The sequence below is a fragment of the Haliaeetus leucocephalus genome, unplaced genomic scaffold (genome assembly GCF_000737465.1).
Source record: "Haliaeetus leucocephalus isolate CR32 unplaced genomic scaffold, Haliaeetus_leucocephalus-4.0 Scaffold1000, whole genome shotgun sequence".
Classification (NCBI taxonomy): domain Eukaryota; kingdom Metazoa; phylum Chordata; class Aves; order Accipitriformes; family Accipitridae; genus Haliaeetus; species Haliaeetus leucocephalus.
The window spans coordinates 2,339,303-2,352,792 of NW_010973436.1; the positions used below are offsets into that span (position 1 = coordinate 2,339,303).

Consider the following 13,490-nt stretch of genomic DNA (forward strand, 5'->3'; position numbering starts at 1 on the left):
GGGGTGGAATTGGAGCTGCCCAGGGAGGCTGAGCTGGGCTGGGGGGGGCTCTGGGCAACGTGTCCCCCACTCCCTGCAAGGTCCTCACCTCCCCCCCCCCGCCCCCCAGCTGCTTGCGAGACTGTGGGGACCCCCAGGGTGTTGCTCCGGGCAGGGATGTGCCCCCAGATGGGACGGGGCAGGGACCCCAGCCATTGCACCCACCCCCAGCTGTGGGACCCTCGGGCCCGGGGGCTGCCGCTACCCCTGCTGGAGGGTGCTGGTCCCACATCCCGGAAAGAAAAAACCCCAATAAACCCACCCCAAACCCCAAAAAACACTGCCCCCCCCAACCCATCTGAACTTCACCACCTTCAAACCATCCCATGTGCAGCCACAGTCCCCAGTGTCCCAGCAGGACTGGGAAACTGGGAGAAAAGTGGTTTGAATCCTCTCCTGCAAGGCTAGGAGGGTGCTGGGCAGTGGGCAGGATTGCCCTGGCCCCAAAAGGTGGGCAATGAGGCAGGGGACCATGACCATTTCTGCCCCAGCAGCTCCTGTCCTGCCCTGCTCCCATCCTCGGTCCCACCTTCCCATGAGGCTGGGGCTGGTTTTGGGCTCAAGGTTTGAAAGCAATTCGTGCGTAAAAATCAGTTTAAAAGCAGAGCAAAATAACCCAAAATTTAGCTGAGGAGGGGGTCAACCAACCTGGAGGTGACACATGGCATCTCCTTTACATTGCACACCCCATTGCATGCAGCCCAGAAATGACCGAGACTGATTTTGCCAGAAAATTTCACCCAAACCAGGTTCATTCGGGGTTTTCCCTCCTGATATTTGGGGTTTGCCATGAAATTGCAAACCCTCTCGGCCAGGCTGGAGCGGGAGAGGGTCTGCCAGCCGTGGGTAAAGCAGCACATTGTGGTGCCGGGGATGGGTGAACCCTGGCCCTGGACGAAGTCGTTCCAGGCCCCCCCACCCGCCCCGAGTGGGCTCAGCGCTACGGGTGCCCCCTCGCACCCATCCCCTTGCAGGGCAGGAGCTGGAGATGGGGACGTGCGAGATCACGGCGCTGGATCGGGACCTGAGCCACCCGTGGCGGGCGATCACCCGGCAGACGGCACGCTGCGCCTGCCGCCACGGCCAAGCCGCCGGCACCGCCCGCGCCAAGCCGGCCTGCGTGGACGGTAACGGCAATGCCGGGGAGGGGGGGATCAGTGCTGCTCCGTGGGGGTCCCACGGGAGAGAGGGTGCGACGGCCCATGGCTGGAGATGTGGGTCCTGGCTGGCGCAGTGGGGCTGGTGGCTGCTCTGGCCTGGAGTCGGTGCCTGGCAGTCCTTGACAGCCCCTTGTCCATCCCTTTGCCCCCGCTCTGTCCTCTCCATCTCTCTCTCCCACTTTCTCCCCGTAATTTGAGCGTGGTCCCCTGCGCACGTCTCTCTCTGTGGTCCCCAAATCGGTCCTGTGCTGGATGAGCTCATGTGCTTCTTCCCTCCATCTCTTCACCCATCCCTGTCCATCCCTTCATCCATCCATTCCCCTCTGTGTCCTTCCATCCACTCCCCTGTCCATCCCTCCATCCTCTCATCCATCTCCCTCCCCTCCTTCCATCCACACACGTATCCCTCCATTCACCTACACACCCATCCCTCCCTGCATCCACCCATCCATCACCCCTCCCTCCATCCTTCCCTTCATCCTTCCATCCATCCCGCCATCCACCCACCGCTTCATCCTTCCCTCCATCCACTCATCCCTCCCTCCATTTTTCCTTCCACTTCCACCTCTCCACATGCCTCCCCCCTCCCAAATATCCGGGTCCCTGTCTCCCCCGCGCCTCCGGCAGCCCAGCTCATTGCCAGCCGGCAGTGGTGCGGGATGGAGCCGTGTGAGGAGGGGGAGCAGTGCGCTCTGCTCCGAAACCGCTCGGGCTGGAGCTGCATGAGACGACTGGGACGAATAAAAACCATCACGGTAAGTCCTTCTCTGTCCCCCGTGTCCCCACTCCCACCTTTTGTCGGGGAAACTGAGGCAGGGCTGGGTGCAAGGCCAATGGGAGCAGGGAAGGGGTCGGGATGCTGGAGCCCCAAGAGGGGAGCCTTTAGAGGGGGGGAGTACGTATCAATGCATGAGGGGTGGTTTATTAGGGGCCCAGAGGGGCTCTTGGGGTGGGGGAGAGGGTTTGGTGCCCCCCCATGCACCCACCAGTTGTGTGCACTGTGACCCCGAGCCTGCAGCATCACTCGGCACCCATGAAATATTCTCCCAATATTTTTCCCGCAGGTGTCCTGACAGCGGCCAGCACGTGAGGATGAGGGGACTCGCTCCGGAGCCGGCGGGACGAGCCCGGGCAGGGAGCGGGGTTTGCTTGGTGCTGCCGTGTCATGGCCTTGAACCCCCCCGCCGGTGCCAGCCGAGGGACCGGCCGCCTCGGGCAGGGTGGCTGGAAGGGTCACTGGGGTCCCATTCACCCCATGGGCTCCCTTTGCCTGTGGAGGGTCCCCCGGGGCTCACCGTGCTGAGGAGGAGGAGGAAGAAGAAGCTGTTGGGGTCCCAGTTTCCAGCTCCGACCCCCCCACCCATCTGCAGGCCCTGAATTTTGCAGCAGTTGAGCAGCATCAATGCCTGACCCGAATTTGGCCGCCTGTCAGGGTGCAGGGAGCTGCGGGTGCTGGGTGGGGGTCCCGGGGACGGGGGATGCTGCGGGTACCCAGGGGCAGTGGTGGGGGACAACCCTGCTGCGGGGGGGTGCGGGGCTTTGCAGGGCATTTCACCCCCACGGACCCGGCTGGGTGCTCTCTGCAAGGGGCTGGCGAGGACAGAGGCAAAGCCAGCAGCTTCCAGGTGTCGATGGTGCAAGGAAATAAAAGTCAGATTTATTACACAGCTGTGAAAAGTGCTGGTTTGTCGGGGAGGGGTGGAAATTGGCCCCCTCCAAGAGCTCCAAAAAGGGCCTGGGGCAGCCCCAAGCCCCCAAATCCCTGCCCCATCCACTGCAATCGTGTCTCCAAACCACTAATTTGTGGCTCAGCTTAATTACTTCAAAGGGATTTTCAGGACCTGTTGTCCTGGTGCCACTCAACGAGGGGCTGGGGGCGATGCTATCACAGACAGACCACCCAAAAAACCTGTGCCGAGACCCCACCCAACTCATTTCATTCTGACTCCCCTCCCCAATCACCCAGGCATCCTTTCTGCCCCACCACGGTTTGAATTTCTTGGCGTGACTCCTCGCACTCGCTCATCTCCCCCATTTTGGGCCGGGGGGGTGGATGAAGCCGGGGGTGAGTGCCGGGGCTGGGACTGGCACTGGCACCGCGCTGCGGCTGGTGCGCCTGGAAGATGCCATTGTCATGGAAACCTTTTAGCCGCAGAGTAATTCAGTAAGTCATAATTTCATTTGTTAAAAGAGGAAAAGATGGGGCGGGAGGGGGAAGCTATTTTATTAATATGTAATAATTTTATCCCAAAATGTCAGCCGGGAAGTTAATAGGCAGTGGCTGGGTTGAGGTGGGTCTGCAGCTGCTGGTTTTTGGTGCTTTCCTCCACAAAAGCAGCTTACCAACATCCCTCTTGTTGCTAAATCTTTCTCTACCGTTTCTTGCAACAGGTGGAAATCGTGAAAAAGAAGTAAAGAACTCCCCTTTTAATACCTTCACCGACGTCTGCAGCTCTCCCTGAGCCAGGGAACATTGCGCACCATAAAATCTTCCTAGTTATAGGACTCCAAATTAAGGTATAAAGGCTTGAAATACTGACAGTAAGACTTAGCAAATTTTTTCCTTTTTTTTCAGTCCCCCAAATAACCCACAAAATTACAGCACAAGGCACTGTACAGCGGAGGGTCAGGGTGGATTGCAGCAGCAGGAGGAAGCACCCGAGTCCCTGGGAATGCTACAGCGCATGACAGCCAAGGGTGCAGGGTCTTGGGAAATCAGGTTGGTTTTTTTGGTCCATCAAACCAGCTGCCCTTGGGGAAAGACTAGGAATGGTGATAGAAAGCTTATTTTTGTTTTAAAACACTAAGGCATTAAAGTTGCAGTGCAACAGCTCCAGCAAGATGGCCAGGAAGGCAGTGAGGGGATGGCTGGAGCATTCCAGGGTGATGCCCAGAGCTGGGCAGCACTGGAGGAGCAGCGGGATGGCTTCCCAGAGCAGTCACATGCAGGACAGACCTGTGCTTTTTGCACCCTTAGGATCAGGATGATGCTCCCTTGCCTCCTCCCTGGCTGTGCCGCTGCTCCTGCAGCTCCGCCAGCTCCCTGGAACCTTGGCCACAGCTAATGGCTGCGATCAGACTTACAGGTCTGCCCAGATTCACCTGCCCTGGGTATCACATTCCAGCTCCTCACACCATTCCCTTTAATTTAAATTCACCTGGAGCTAGAGACAAGGGTTTCTTTTAAATCATCTCATCCCCACCAAAGTCCAAATATCCTTTTCCCACCACCCAGCACCCCACTCAATTAAGCACCTGCCAGCTCTCCTAACCCGGTCTCCAAAGAGCCTCTTCCCAAACCCTCACCCTCGCTCTGTGCCACAGCCCCAGCCCATGTGTGGCCCCCCCAGGACCCCCGTGGTGGAGGGAGCAGGTCCTTCAGAAGGAGCCGGGGTTGGGCAACAAGAAGCAGCTTAAAATTTCCTTGGAAGGTAGAAGAAATAATTTTGTACAGCCCCAACCAAGAATGAGAAATGAAAGTTCACACTTCAGCAAGCGTATCTGCCTGCAAAATTTATTTTATTTAGCAATGCTAATGGACTAATTAAAATACATTAGCATGACACTTTCATTTCCTTTCTGATCAGTGTCGAAGTAAAAAGGGAGTTAAAACACATGAGCTATGATGCAACTTCTTCACCAGCATCCCCATGCAAGTTCCCATGACAGCTCAGTGGTCCTGGCAGCCCTCCTGGCTTTTCTCCGACGGCAGGAGCTCTCCGTGCGCGTGGAAATGCCCAGCGTGTACTGTAGCTGCAGATGTTCCCCAGCTCACAGGGCTCCACGGCTTCGCACCGGGGTCACAGCACTGCAGCTTGTGGGGCTGCACAGCTCCATCGCCTTGAAAAGTGGAGTTGGACTCCAAGCAACACGTACCGTGTGCGGGGATATTAATTTTGCTCTAATGAGTGTTGATCAAACATGGCTGATGGGCAGGAAATCTGACACAGCCAAAATAAGAACCGGGGCAAAAGATTGCCATGCACTGGTCTCAGGATGCATCGCTGCCTGTCCCAGCAAACTCGGATCATGTCCCTGGCCAACGGTCTCCATAAATCCCCAGGCAAAGCTCTAACATTTATTTCCATCCATTGAAAATGTCTTACTGGTTCCTTTATTTCTTTTCTATCAAACACTCTCTGATGGATGGCAGCGGGGGAGAATGGCAGCTGCTCACTGCTCTGTTATTAAAGTGCCGCTTTTCGTTGTCTTGTACAACAGGCCGGTTGTTTGCTCCAGCCAGTGGGGGATCTGATTAGCCAGAAAATGAGGATATAAAATTTAATATTGTGTTTTTTAGAATGAGCCAGGTGGGGTTTTTTGTGTTCTGTATTTTTTTTACTGGAGGAATTCTTTTAAGAAAATACCTACGGGTGGGAAGAGAGGAGTTGATCAGGACAGTGCCAAGAATGAAGTCAATAAACTGGAGAGAAAATCCAGTTTCCCCATCCATGTGAGCACTGCGAGAGCCATTGGTTTCTAGCACTGCCCGTCCATCCTTTGTCCGTCTGTCTGTCCATCCCCCCATTTTGGTTACCCCTGTAACTCTGGCGCGTCGCTGAAAACCTCACCGAATTCCAATACACGTTTTACAGCCTCAGCTTCTCCTTGCTGGGTCAGGACCGTGGGCAAGGGGAGGTTTCCTGCCAGGAACAGAACTGAGACGCAGCTGAATCCCAACGGATTCACCCCAGCATCTCCCCAGCACCGTCCCAGCTCGCCTGGCTCACACCAAGAGTGGCAAACAAAATATAGTTATTTCCATTATCAAAAGGGCTCTGATCAGAGCAAAAGCTGGGCTTTTCTTTAAGGAAAACACCTGCTGGTTGTGGAGATTTTTCACAAAACCCTTCCCCAGCCCGGCCACACACTCCTTTTGTATTTCTCTCAGCAGGGAGCGAGGCCCAAGCTCCGTTTGCCATCAGCTTCACCTCCTGCTTGGCACGCACTGAAGTGCTCCTGATCTGCAAACGCTGCAAAACGTCTACAGTAAAAAAAAACAAAACAAACTTATAATCATTTCCACAGATGGTAGTAAATAAGGGCAAATAAAAATTCCAGGCATGCTTAGAAAAAAATCCCCTTTCCCTTTCCTAAACCAGGCTACAATAAATGCAGGACTTTAATTACTTGACAGTGTCAGTTTAACATCAGCATTACATCAGGACATCCCTCAATCAGGGACTGTGGACTCAAGGGCACTAAAACTACACTTGGGAAAAGTAAGTAACTGCATTTTGGAGCCATCTCCTTGCCCACTTCCCACACACCCGATGCTGCCCAGCAGCTGACGGTGCGGCTCTTGAAAGGTGCTTTTCCCATGGAAGGTGCCAAGAGATGCCCATTCCCAGCCCCTGGGTTTGGGTGCAAGCTCCAGAGAGGAGCTGTGAAGTGTTGAGAGAAAAAGGGATGCGGGTTGTGAAAGAGGAGAGAGCTGGAAATTTTAACGTTTCCCTTTTTCATGCACCTGTATGCTTGCGCACACACTACAACACATGCCAAAAACATCTGCACCATCATTAGCAGCTTCTTGCAAGCCCTGTGCATGGTCCCAGACTGTTGTGGGTCTGCACGGCTTCACCCCAAATGATTGGGGGTCTGCAGGGACACACACGGCATTTCAGGTTATGGGTCAGTGCCAGATCCTGCGTGCGCAGTGGGTCGGGCTGCCCGCAGGCATGATAGATGCTGTGAATATTGATCACCACTGATGAATCCCTGCTGTCCCGCTGAGTAATTACAGTGCGTTTTACAGCGGAGCATCATCCATCAAAGGTTGAGCAACGCTAAAGAAAAACTAATCACACACTGGAAGCAGAGCCCCCCGTCTCCCTCGCCTGCCCCTCCCTCCTCATCCTCACCTTTATCTGCCCGTCCTGTCCATCCATGCTGCCTTTCTTCCCCATCTCCATCCTTCCCAGGTCAGACTCCCCTCCCCTCCTTAGCTGCAAAGGGGCCCTGGCTTGCCTCGAGGACAAGGGCTGCCCACATCTGCTGCTGCAAGGAAGAAAAATAAAAATATAGCTTGTGGCTTTCCTCCTAGCTGCTACCCAAGCTCCAGCGCTCCAAGCGCTGAAGCACACGTTAAATATGTATTACCCACCTGCTATCCTCCCTCTCCTCCCCATCGCTGCCCCAAGCCCCCACTCCCCACCACAGTGGCCCTCACCCAGGCCAGTGTGGGGACCCTGGCTCCAGGGGCTGCCGATCCTGGACGCATCCTACAAGGAACAGGCCAGCGAGCCAGGGCTATTTTGGGAGGCCGGAGCAGGAGAGGATTAATCCTCAGCACGGCGGCACCGTTAGGTTTTGTCACCTGCTATCCATCTGCCTCTAAGGAGCTGGCTCCACGCCGCTCCTTCCCTCCCGTCATTTTTTCTCACGCAGAAAAGCCCGAGGCCAAACCCATGCACAGCGCCTAGTGTGAACTCCCCTGTCCTCACCAAAGGGGACTGGGACCTCCCCAAGGGTCTGGCTGAGTCACACACAGTGGAGAAAGCTGCCCCCATTTTCTCCTGAAGCATACCTGCATTGCATATATATGCTATGTCTATATAGAAAGTGCTAATTATACCTACCGACAATTATAATGAGCATGCAAGGAGAGCTGTCCCCCGGATGTACCTATGACTGTGGTTGTGTAGTCAGTACATGAAAAACTCATCCTCTGTTGGTGTGGAAGCAGCACTTGCCCTAAGAAGACCCATCCCACAAATAAATACATGTGTGTGAGCACCTACCTGTGGGCACCCAGGGCTGGGCATGGCCCCTGCACCCCCCCTGCACCCCTGAGCCAGTGCTGCAGCAGCCAGAGGGGCACGGACCACCCTGCTCTTGCATTTCGGTCTCCTCTGGGAGGCTTTTTGAAGGGCAGGTCCACAAGCAAGACCCTTCTCTGTCTCTGGGACATAACTCGTTCATGGCCATTACCTGCCACCCTTGCACCCAGCACCTCGACAAAAAAATGAAATTCAGAAAATTAGGAATGGTTGCAGAAATCCAATGAACTTCCCCTCCCCTTGATCAAAATCTGCTGGCCTTCGGCATCGCCCCAACACCAGATAAAGAGCTATGTCCTTATCTGGCCAGCGTGCTGAGCCAGGGGATCTTCTTGCTCTCATTGATTTTGTTTCTTCTTTTTTTGCAACTCTGAAAAGAAACACAGAGAAACGGATGGGGCAGGGCTGATGGCTGCACCTGCAGCATTGACAAAACCAAGTAACATGCACCACGTAATCAAGGGGAAATTAAACTTCTCTGCCAGAAAGTTTTGCTTGCAAAACTGCAAATTAATCACTGGTTTCAGGCAAAGGTGCCGTTGGTGGCAGCCCCAGGAGATGCTGTTGCACCAGCTCTGGAGGGACAGTGGATCTCAGCAGCTCCTGCAGATGCTGCTGCCAGGGCTGGATCCAGGCAGGGCAAACCCAGCTTTACAAACTGGTACTGCAGAGACCCATGGCAGCCCTGCCTTCAAACTGAAGGCAGAAGCATCTGAAAGAACAAACATATTAGGGGGAAAACAGGAATTTAATTACTCAGTATTCAGTATCAGTTGGAGATGAGGGTCAAGGACCATTACAGCATGGCGGCTGCTGGGGACGGGAGATTATTGGAAACCGGGGCTTTTCATGGATCAGGCTGACAATTGTCTGAGCCTGGGAGGCAGAGGATGTGCCGGCAAGGCAGGCAGAGAGGCTGGGCAAGGAGGTGAGAGCCAGGATGAGGCCTCAAAGCAGGTGACCGTATATGTCTCCTGCTGAATTTGTGGTGCTGGAGCTGACAACAGAATGGGGGGAAATAAAGGGAAAAGCATCCCCTGGCTCCTGCAGGGTTTTGCATCACAGCGGTGGATCTGTGCCTCTGGCCCCAGAAGGGCTTTGTGCTCGCGGTGGATGGGAACGATACCTGCATCCTCGGAGAGCAGCAGCTTCCAGCGAAACCCAGGGTTCTACACAGAGGGGCCGAGCAGCAAAGGGGTCCTGATGGTGCACCACCGCCTGCAGCAACACGAACCTGTGCAGGGAGGGAAAATGCATCTTAGGGAAGAGAGACAATGCAAGAGCCCTGCTAAGATGAGAAACCCTCCCCAGCCAGGAGCCAGGGACCAGCCTGGCTGCAGAGTCCAGCCCTGCCATCGCCGCATCGCTTGGCTCCCGTCTCCGTCTGCTGGCACATCTCACTGCCCATGCCCCAGCATCGCAGCAGCCCTCAGGCCCACTAAGGGCCATCACCAGCAGATGGGATTCAAGCCCCCAGTTCCCATCGTTTCGGGGCTCCCGGCCACCCCCCGGTGGGATCCCATCCTGCAGCACCCAACCCTGTTACCCATTGCACAGGGAATAAACTCACCTCGTTCGAGGCAGAAACATCCCTCCATGTGTCCCTTCCCTATCACTGCTCTTTGCAACCGCTTTATGCCTGCGTTTAGGACAACTGGGACAAATAAACACCATCACATTAAGTAGTGTCCTGGAACTCAGGACAACACTAGCAAGGAAGGACTCTTTTTCTTTTTTTTTTATACATTAGAACATTTATTTCTCAGAGAGAAAATATAGTCTCAGACAGTCAGATTATAGTAGGTAAAATTAGCATTTTTTTTTCTTTACAAGCATAGATTTTCTTATTACCTCTCTTATACCATCTGATATAAACAATTCTAGAAAGCAAATAAACTCACTTTCTACAATAAATAGAGCGATCTGTGCTTTACAGCAGACTGACAGTAACGTTTAGGTCCCGTAGCAACAGCAGGATATTAGCCAATTCAAATTCTAAAATGTCATTTAAAAAACAAACAAAACAAAACAAAAACCAAAAAACCCAACTCCCAAAATCTTAAAACATATACACAGGTCACAAGTCCACAGCTGAGCTACCACCTGGAAAAGTGTATGTTCCGTTAAATAAATTACACTGTGTGCATATAAAAGACCCAGCAACACAACTGAGGACTTCAAGAATGGTGACAATAGGTCTAAATAATTTAGAACAATATTTTACAACTATATACACAACATCCTTCCCTAGCCACACTCCATAGGCATTATTATTATTATTATTATTATTATTACAAAATCCTATGCCCCATCTCTATATGTTACAGGAATCTTCCCTAAAGTGTGGTTCCATGTCCCAATGTATAAGAAGTGGTATTTTAAAAAAGTAGACCAAGTAGAAATGGCAGTGATTACTCCCCACTATTCATTATTATTATTAATTATTATTATTATTTTGACCCCACATTCTCTTCAGTATGAAAAAGTTAAAATAATAAAAAAATATTGAGTTAAAAAGCGAAATGATGATATTCAATCTACAATCTTGCTCTGCACCTTTGGTTCTTAAAATGGGAAAGCAAAAAGGGATACACAACAGAAGAGATCAGAGAAATCATAAAGTCCTTGGCTAATAGAAAAGGTTTTGTCATCAAGTTTCCAAACATCAGTTGTCCCTGTTTTTTCAATGCAAACCCAAAAAAACAGGGATTATCTGCAGAGCTGGGTTTACTTGGGTTTTAATGGATGACAATGCTGGAGACCCACACACCAGGGAAAGGATATGTGTGTGTGGGAGAAGGCGAAAAGGCAAAATGGTCGTGTGCTCTAGTTAGCGCTTGGTTTCAACCCAAACCGAGCCAGAGGAAAACGTTAGAGACAGAAAAAAGGGAAGAAAGGAAGAGAAGCCTTACACCAAATGTGCATAAACCAACACAAAAGATGTATCTCTCTCCAACCCTGATCAACCTCAGTGCCTGCAAAGCTGCTCCAGCTCATTAGACACCTCCAAAATTAGTTTTACTTCTTAAAAAAAGGAAGTTATCTTTGCTTAGACTCAGTATTGTACTAAACCATGATATGAAATGTTACTGGAACAAGCACAGTCACAGAAATCAGAATTTAAATGTGAAACTACCAAATAAATTTCTAGGACATACACACACACACAAAAATCAGGTAATTTTCTTTTTGTATTTAAAGCTCTGTGCATCTATGCATGTAAGTGTGCGCAGCAGAGGGGAAGGTTACCAAAAAATCTCAAGCTTTTCTAAATGCAGTGACAGAAATCTAACATGAAAACACTATGTACGTAGGCAGGAAAATCGTAATGTGAACTCCCAGCTACGATTTTTTTGTTTAATGTGATGGGACAATCAATGTCATTTAAAAAAATGAAAAGGCCAATGATGGTTAGGGTAAATTTGGCACAATAAAGTCCAGTTGGGATTTCCGTAAAGGATCCTGGTTCAGTTACAGTGGTGACGGGTTCCTGGGAATTACTTGGGCTGGCTGATGACTTAAAAACCCCGGCGGCACGGGGAAGGCAGGGGCGAGGGAGGGTGCATGAGGTCCGAACATCCGAGAGCTGTGCTCTGGTCACTGCATCAGCTCACCTTGGCTCCCGTCACCTGGCAGCTTTTCCTAACTACCTTACTCCTGGCCCTGTAGACTATATATTTCATCTCCTGCCAGCTCTTCAGCAAGACACATTCAGAAAGAAGCTGGACAGGCTTTTTGGCACATTTCAGGGTACTTCGAGGAGTGCTGACAGCTGCTGGGAACGGCATCCCCTGGCCAGTCAGTGCACAAGACGGTCCGCTCTGCCGACGCAGAGAGCGCGGGGTCTGGAGGAAAAGGAGGACCGGTCACCCCAACCCCTTACAGATAATTGGACGTAATGAAGGGATGATCTCCCCGCACGCGGCTCATGTGAATCATGGCTCGGTCGTATGCCACCTGCACGGACTTGCGGATGCTGGTTTTTCGTCCTTCCATCATCTTTAACTTGTCCACTGTGTCATCCACGCCGAGGGGATAGACTTTGTCACGTGGAAGCCACTGCCTGCAATAGAAAGCCCCATCACTGAGGGCATCAGGAGGGGAAACAGGGAAAGCAGAACAAACACCTGGAGGCCTCTTGTCCTTGCAGTGGTACACCTGAGCTCTCTGCAGGAGGCTGACTGCTCCAATGTGCCTGGCTCTCGTACCCGCTGCATGGCTGCTACAGGCCAAGGAGTTTGTCCTAAGAGTTTCCAAGACACGGCCAAGTACTCCAGCTCCTCAAGCATTCCCCACGTGTCTCAGCAGCAATTAGTCACTGGTTGTCATCTCCTCAGGAGCACCTATGCTCATGTGATCTATTTGCTTATAGTTAACACCCCACAATGATGCTACGAATGTTTAAATGCCTGCATTTGACATGGAAGAACCACTTGTAGGCAAAATACCTTCCTGCACAAGCATAGTTTTATCTCTCCTTGGAGTCCTTACTCAAGGCTTTCGATGATCCTTGGAGCTCCAGGGGAAACTTGGAAATTCCTGTGTTCCACAGAGCAGCAAATACAAGGACTTCCATGGTGGAAACTTAAGTTTTTATCCCCGAGAAAGCTCTGCCATGTTCCAAGAGACTGTAAGCATCAGGGTTTGGGTGGGTAAAACTATCTGAGTATCATCCAGAAACAGGCAGCTTCCAGTAGACACAACCCAAGCCCAGGTTGACCCCAACTAACTGATGACTTAAATTGCAAGTGCTTTGTCTATAGCAAGTTTTTATTGTGCAGTCATTAGCCCAGGTTAACTAGCACACCCAGACACATGCCATCTGTCTTTCCTAACAAAGTCCAGCCCCCAGGAGTTCAAGCTCAGCCACCCCTACCACAGTTTAATGCATCTCCCAGCCAGCCAACATGGGCAACCCAGGGCAGCTCAGCTTATCTTCACCACAAAGACAACGGACCGATTTCAGTCTTTGTAGCCCATCTGCAGCATCACTGAAGTCAGCAGAATTTGAATCTGGCACTTAGAGGGGGTTTTAGGACTTTCCTGAGGCGCCTTAGCTTCCCACAAACTGCAAACAAGGCTCTGAGTGGCCACTTAAAAGTGTAAACATCCATCAAAGCTTGTCTTCAACAAGAGCAGGGCAAAGCCAAGGAAATGCTGATTTTTATTGGGAAGGTAGTTTCAATTACAAGTTTGGATTTAGATTTTTCAAAACTGATGACTACTGCAACAGGAAGCATGGCACTGCCATTGATTTTCCACTAAAAATCGTTAGTACTTCTTTGAAGAACAAGCTCTGTATCAAGTGGGTTTGGTAATCAAGGACAGTGAAACAATGCAGTGTACTAATAAAAAGCCTCAGGAGTGTGTCCCTTGGCACCTCTTTTCCCCAGAGGACACAAACATACTCATCAAGTGATGCAAATGAGGTCCCCTTCTCAGCTTCCCGAGAAGACAGCACATGCTTTTCCTTTGCCTGTGTTGCACCTTGCCTCCATCTCTTTAGACTGCA

At 51.7% G+C, this 13,490-nt stretch overlaps 2 protein-coding genes across 5 annotated transcripts in view; one reads left to right on the forward strand and one right to left on the reverse strand.

The window, feature by feature from the left end:
• The window catches only part of LOC104842455 (protein FAM19A5-like), a 4,628-nt gene extending 1,014 nt beyond the window's left edge, over positions 1-3,614 (forward strand). The window contains exons 2-4 of the mRNA XM_010584785.1: positions 1,014-1,166; positions 1,827-1,954; positions 3,591-3,614. Of these exons, the coding sequence (XP_010583087.1) occupies positions 1,014-1,166; positions 1,827-1,954; positions 3,591-3,614 (305 nt within the window). The remainder of the gene's footprint in view (positions 1-1,013; positions 1,167-1,826; positions 1,955-3,590) is intronic.
• Positions 3,615-4,825: 1,211 nt separating this feature from the next.
• BRPF3 (bromodomain and PHD finger containing, 3) overlaps positions 4,826-13,490 on the reverse strand; it is a 29,669-nt gene continuing 21,004 nt past the window's right edge. The window contains exons 13-14 of one of the 4 annotated variants that reach the window (XR_775444.1): positions 7,940-12,041; positions 4,826-7,193 (exon numbers count right to left, since the gene is read on the reverse strand). Coding sequence is in view for 2 of the 4 variants with exons in the window: in XM_010584624.1 (XP_010582926.1) it covers positions 11,858-12,041 (184 nt within the window). In the remaining 2 variants the exon portion in view is untranslated. Of the gene's footprint in view, positions 7,194-7,526; positions 7,675-7,775; positions 12,042-13,490 lie in introns of those variants that run through there. The other 3 variants (XR_775445.1, XM_010584624.1, XM_010584625.1) reach the window with 3 other exon arrangements.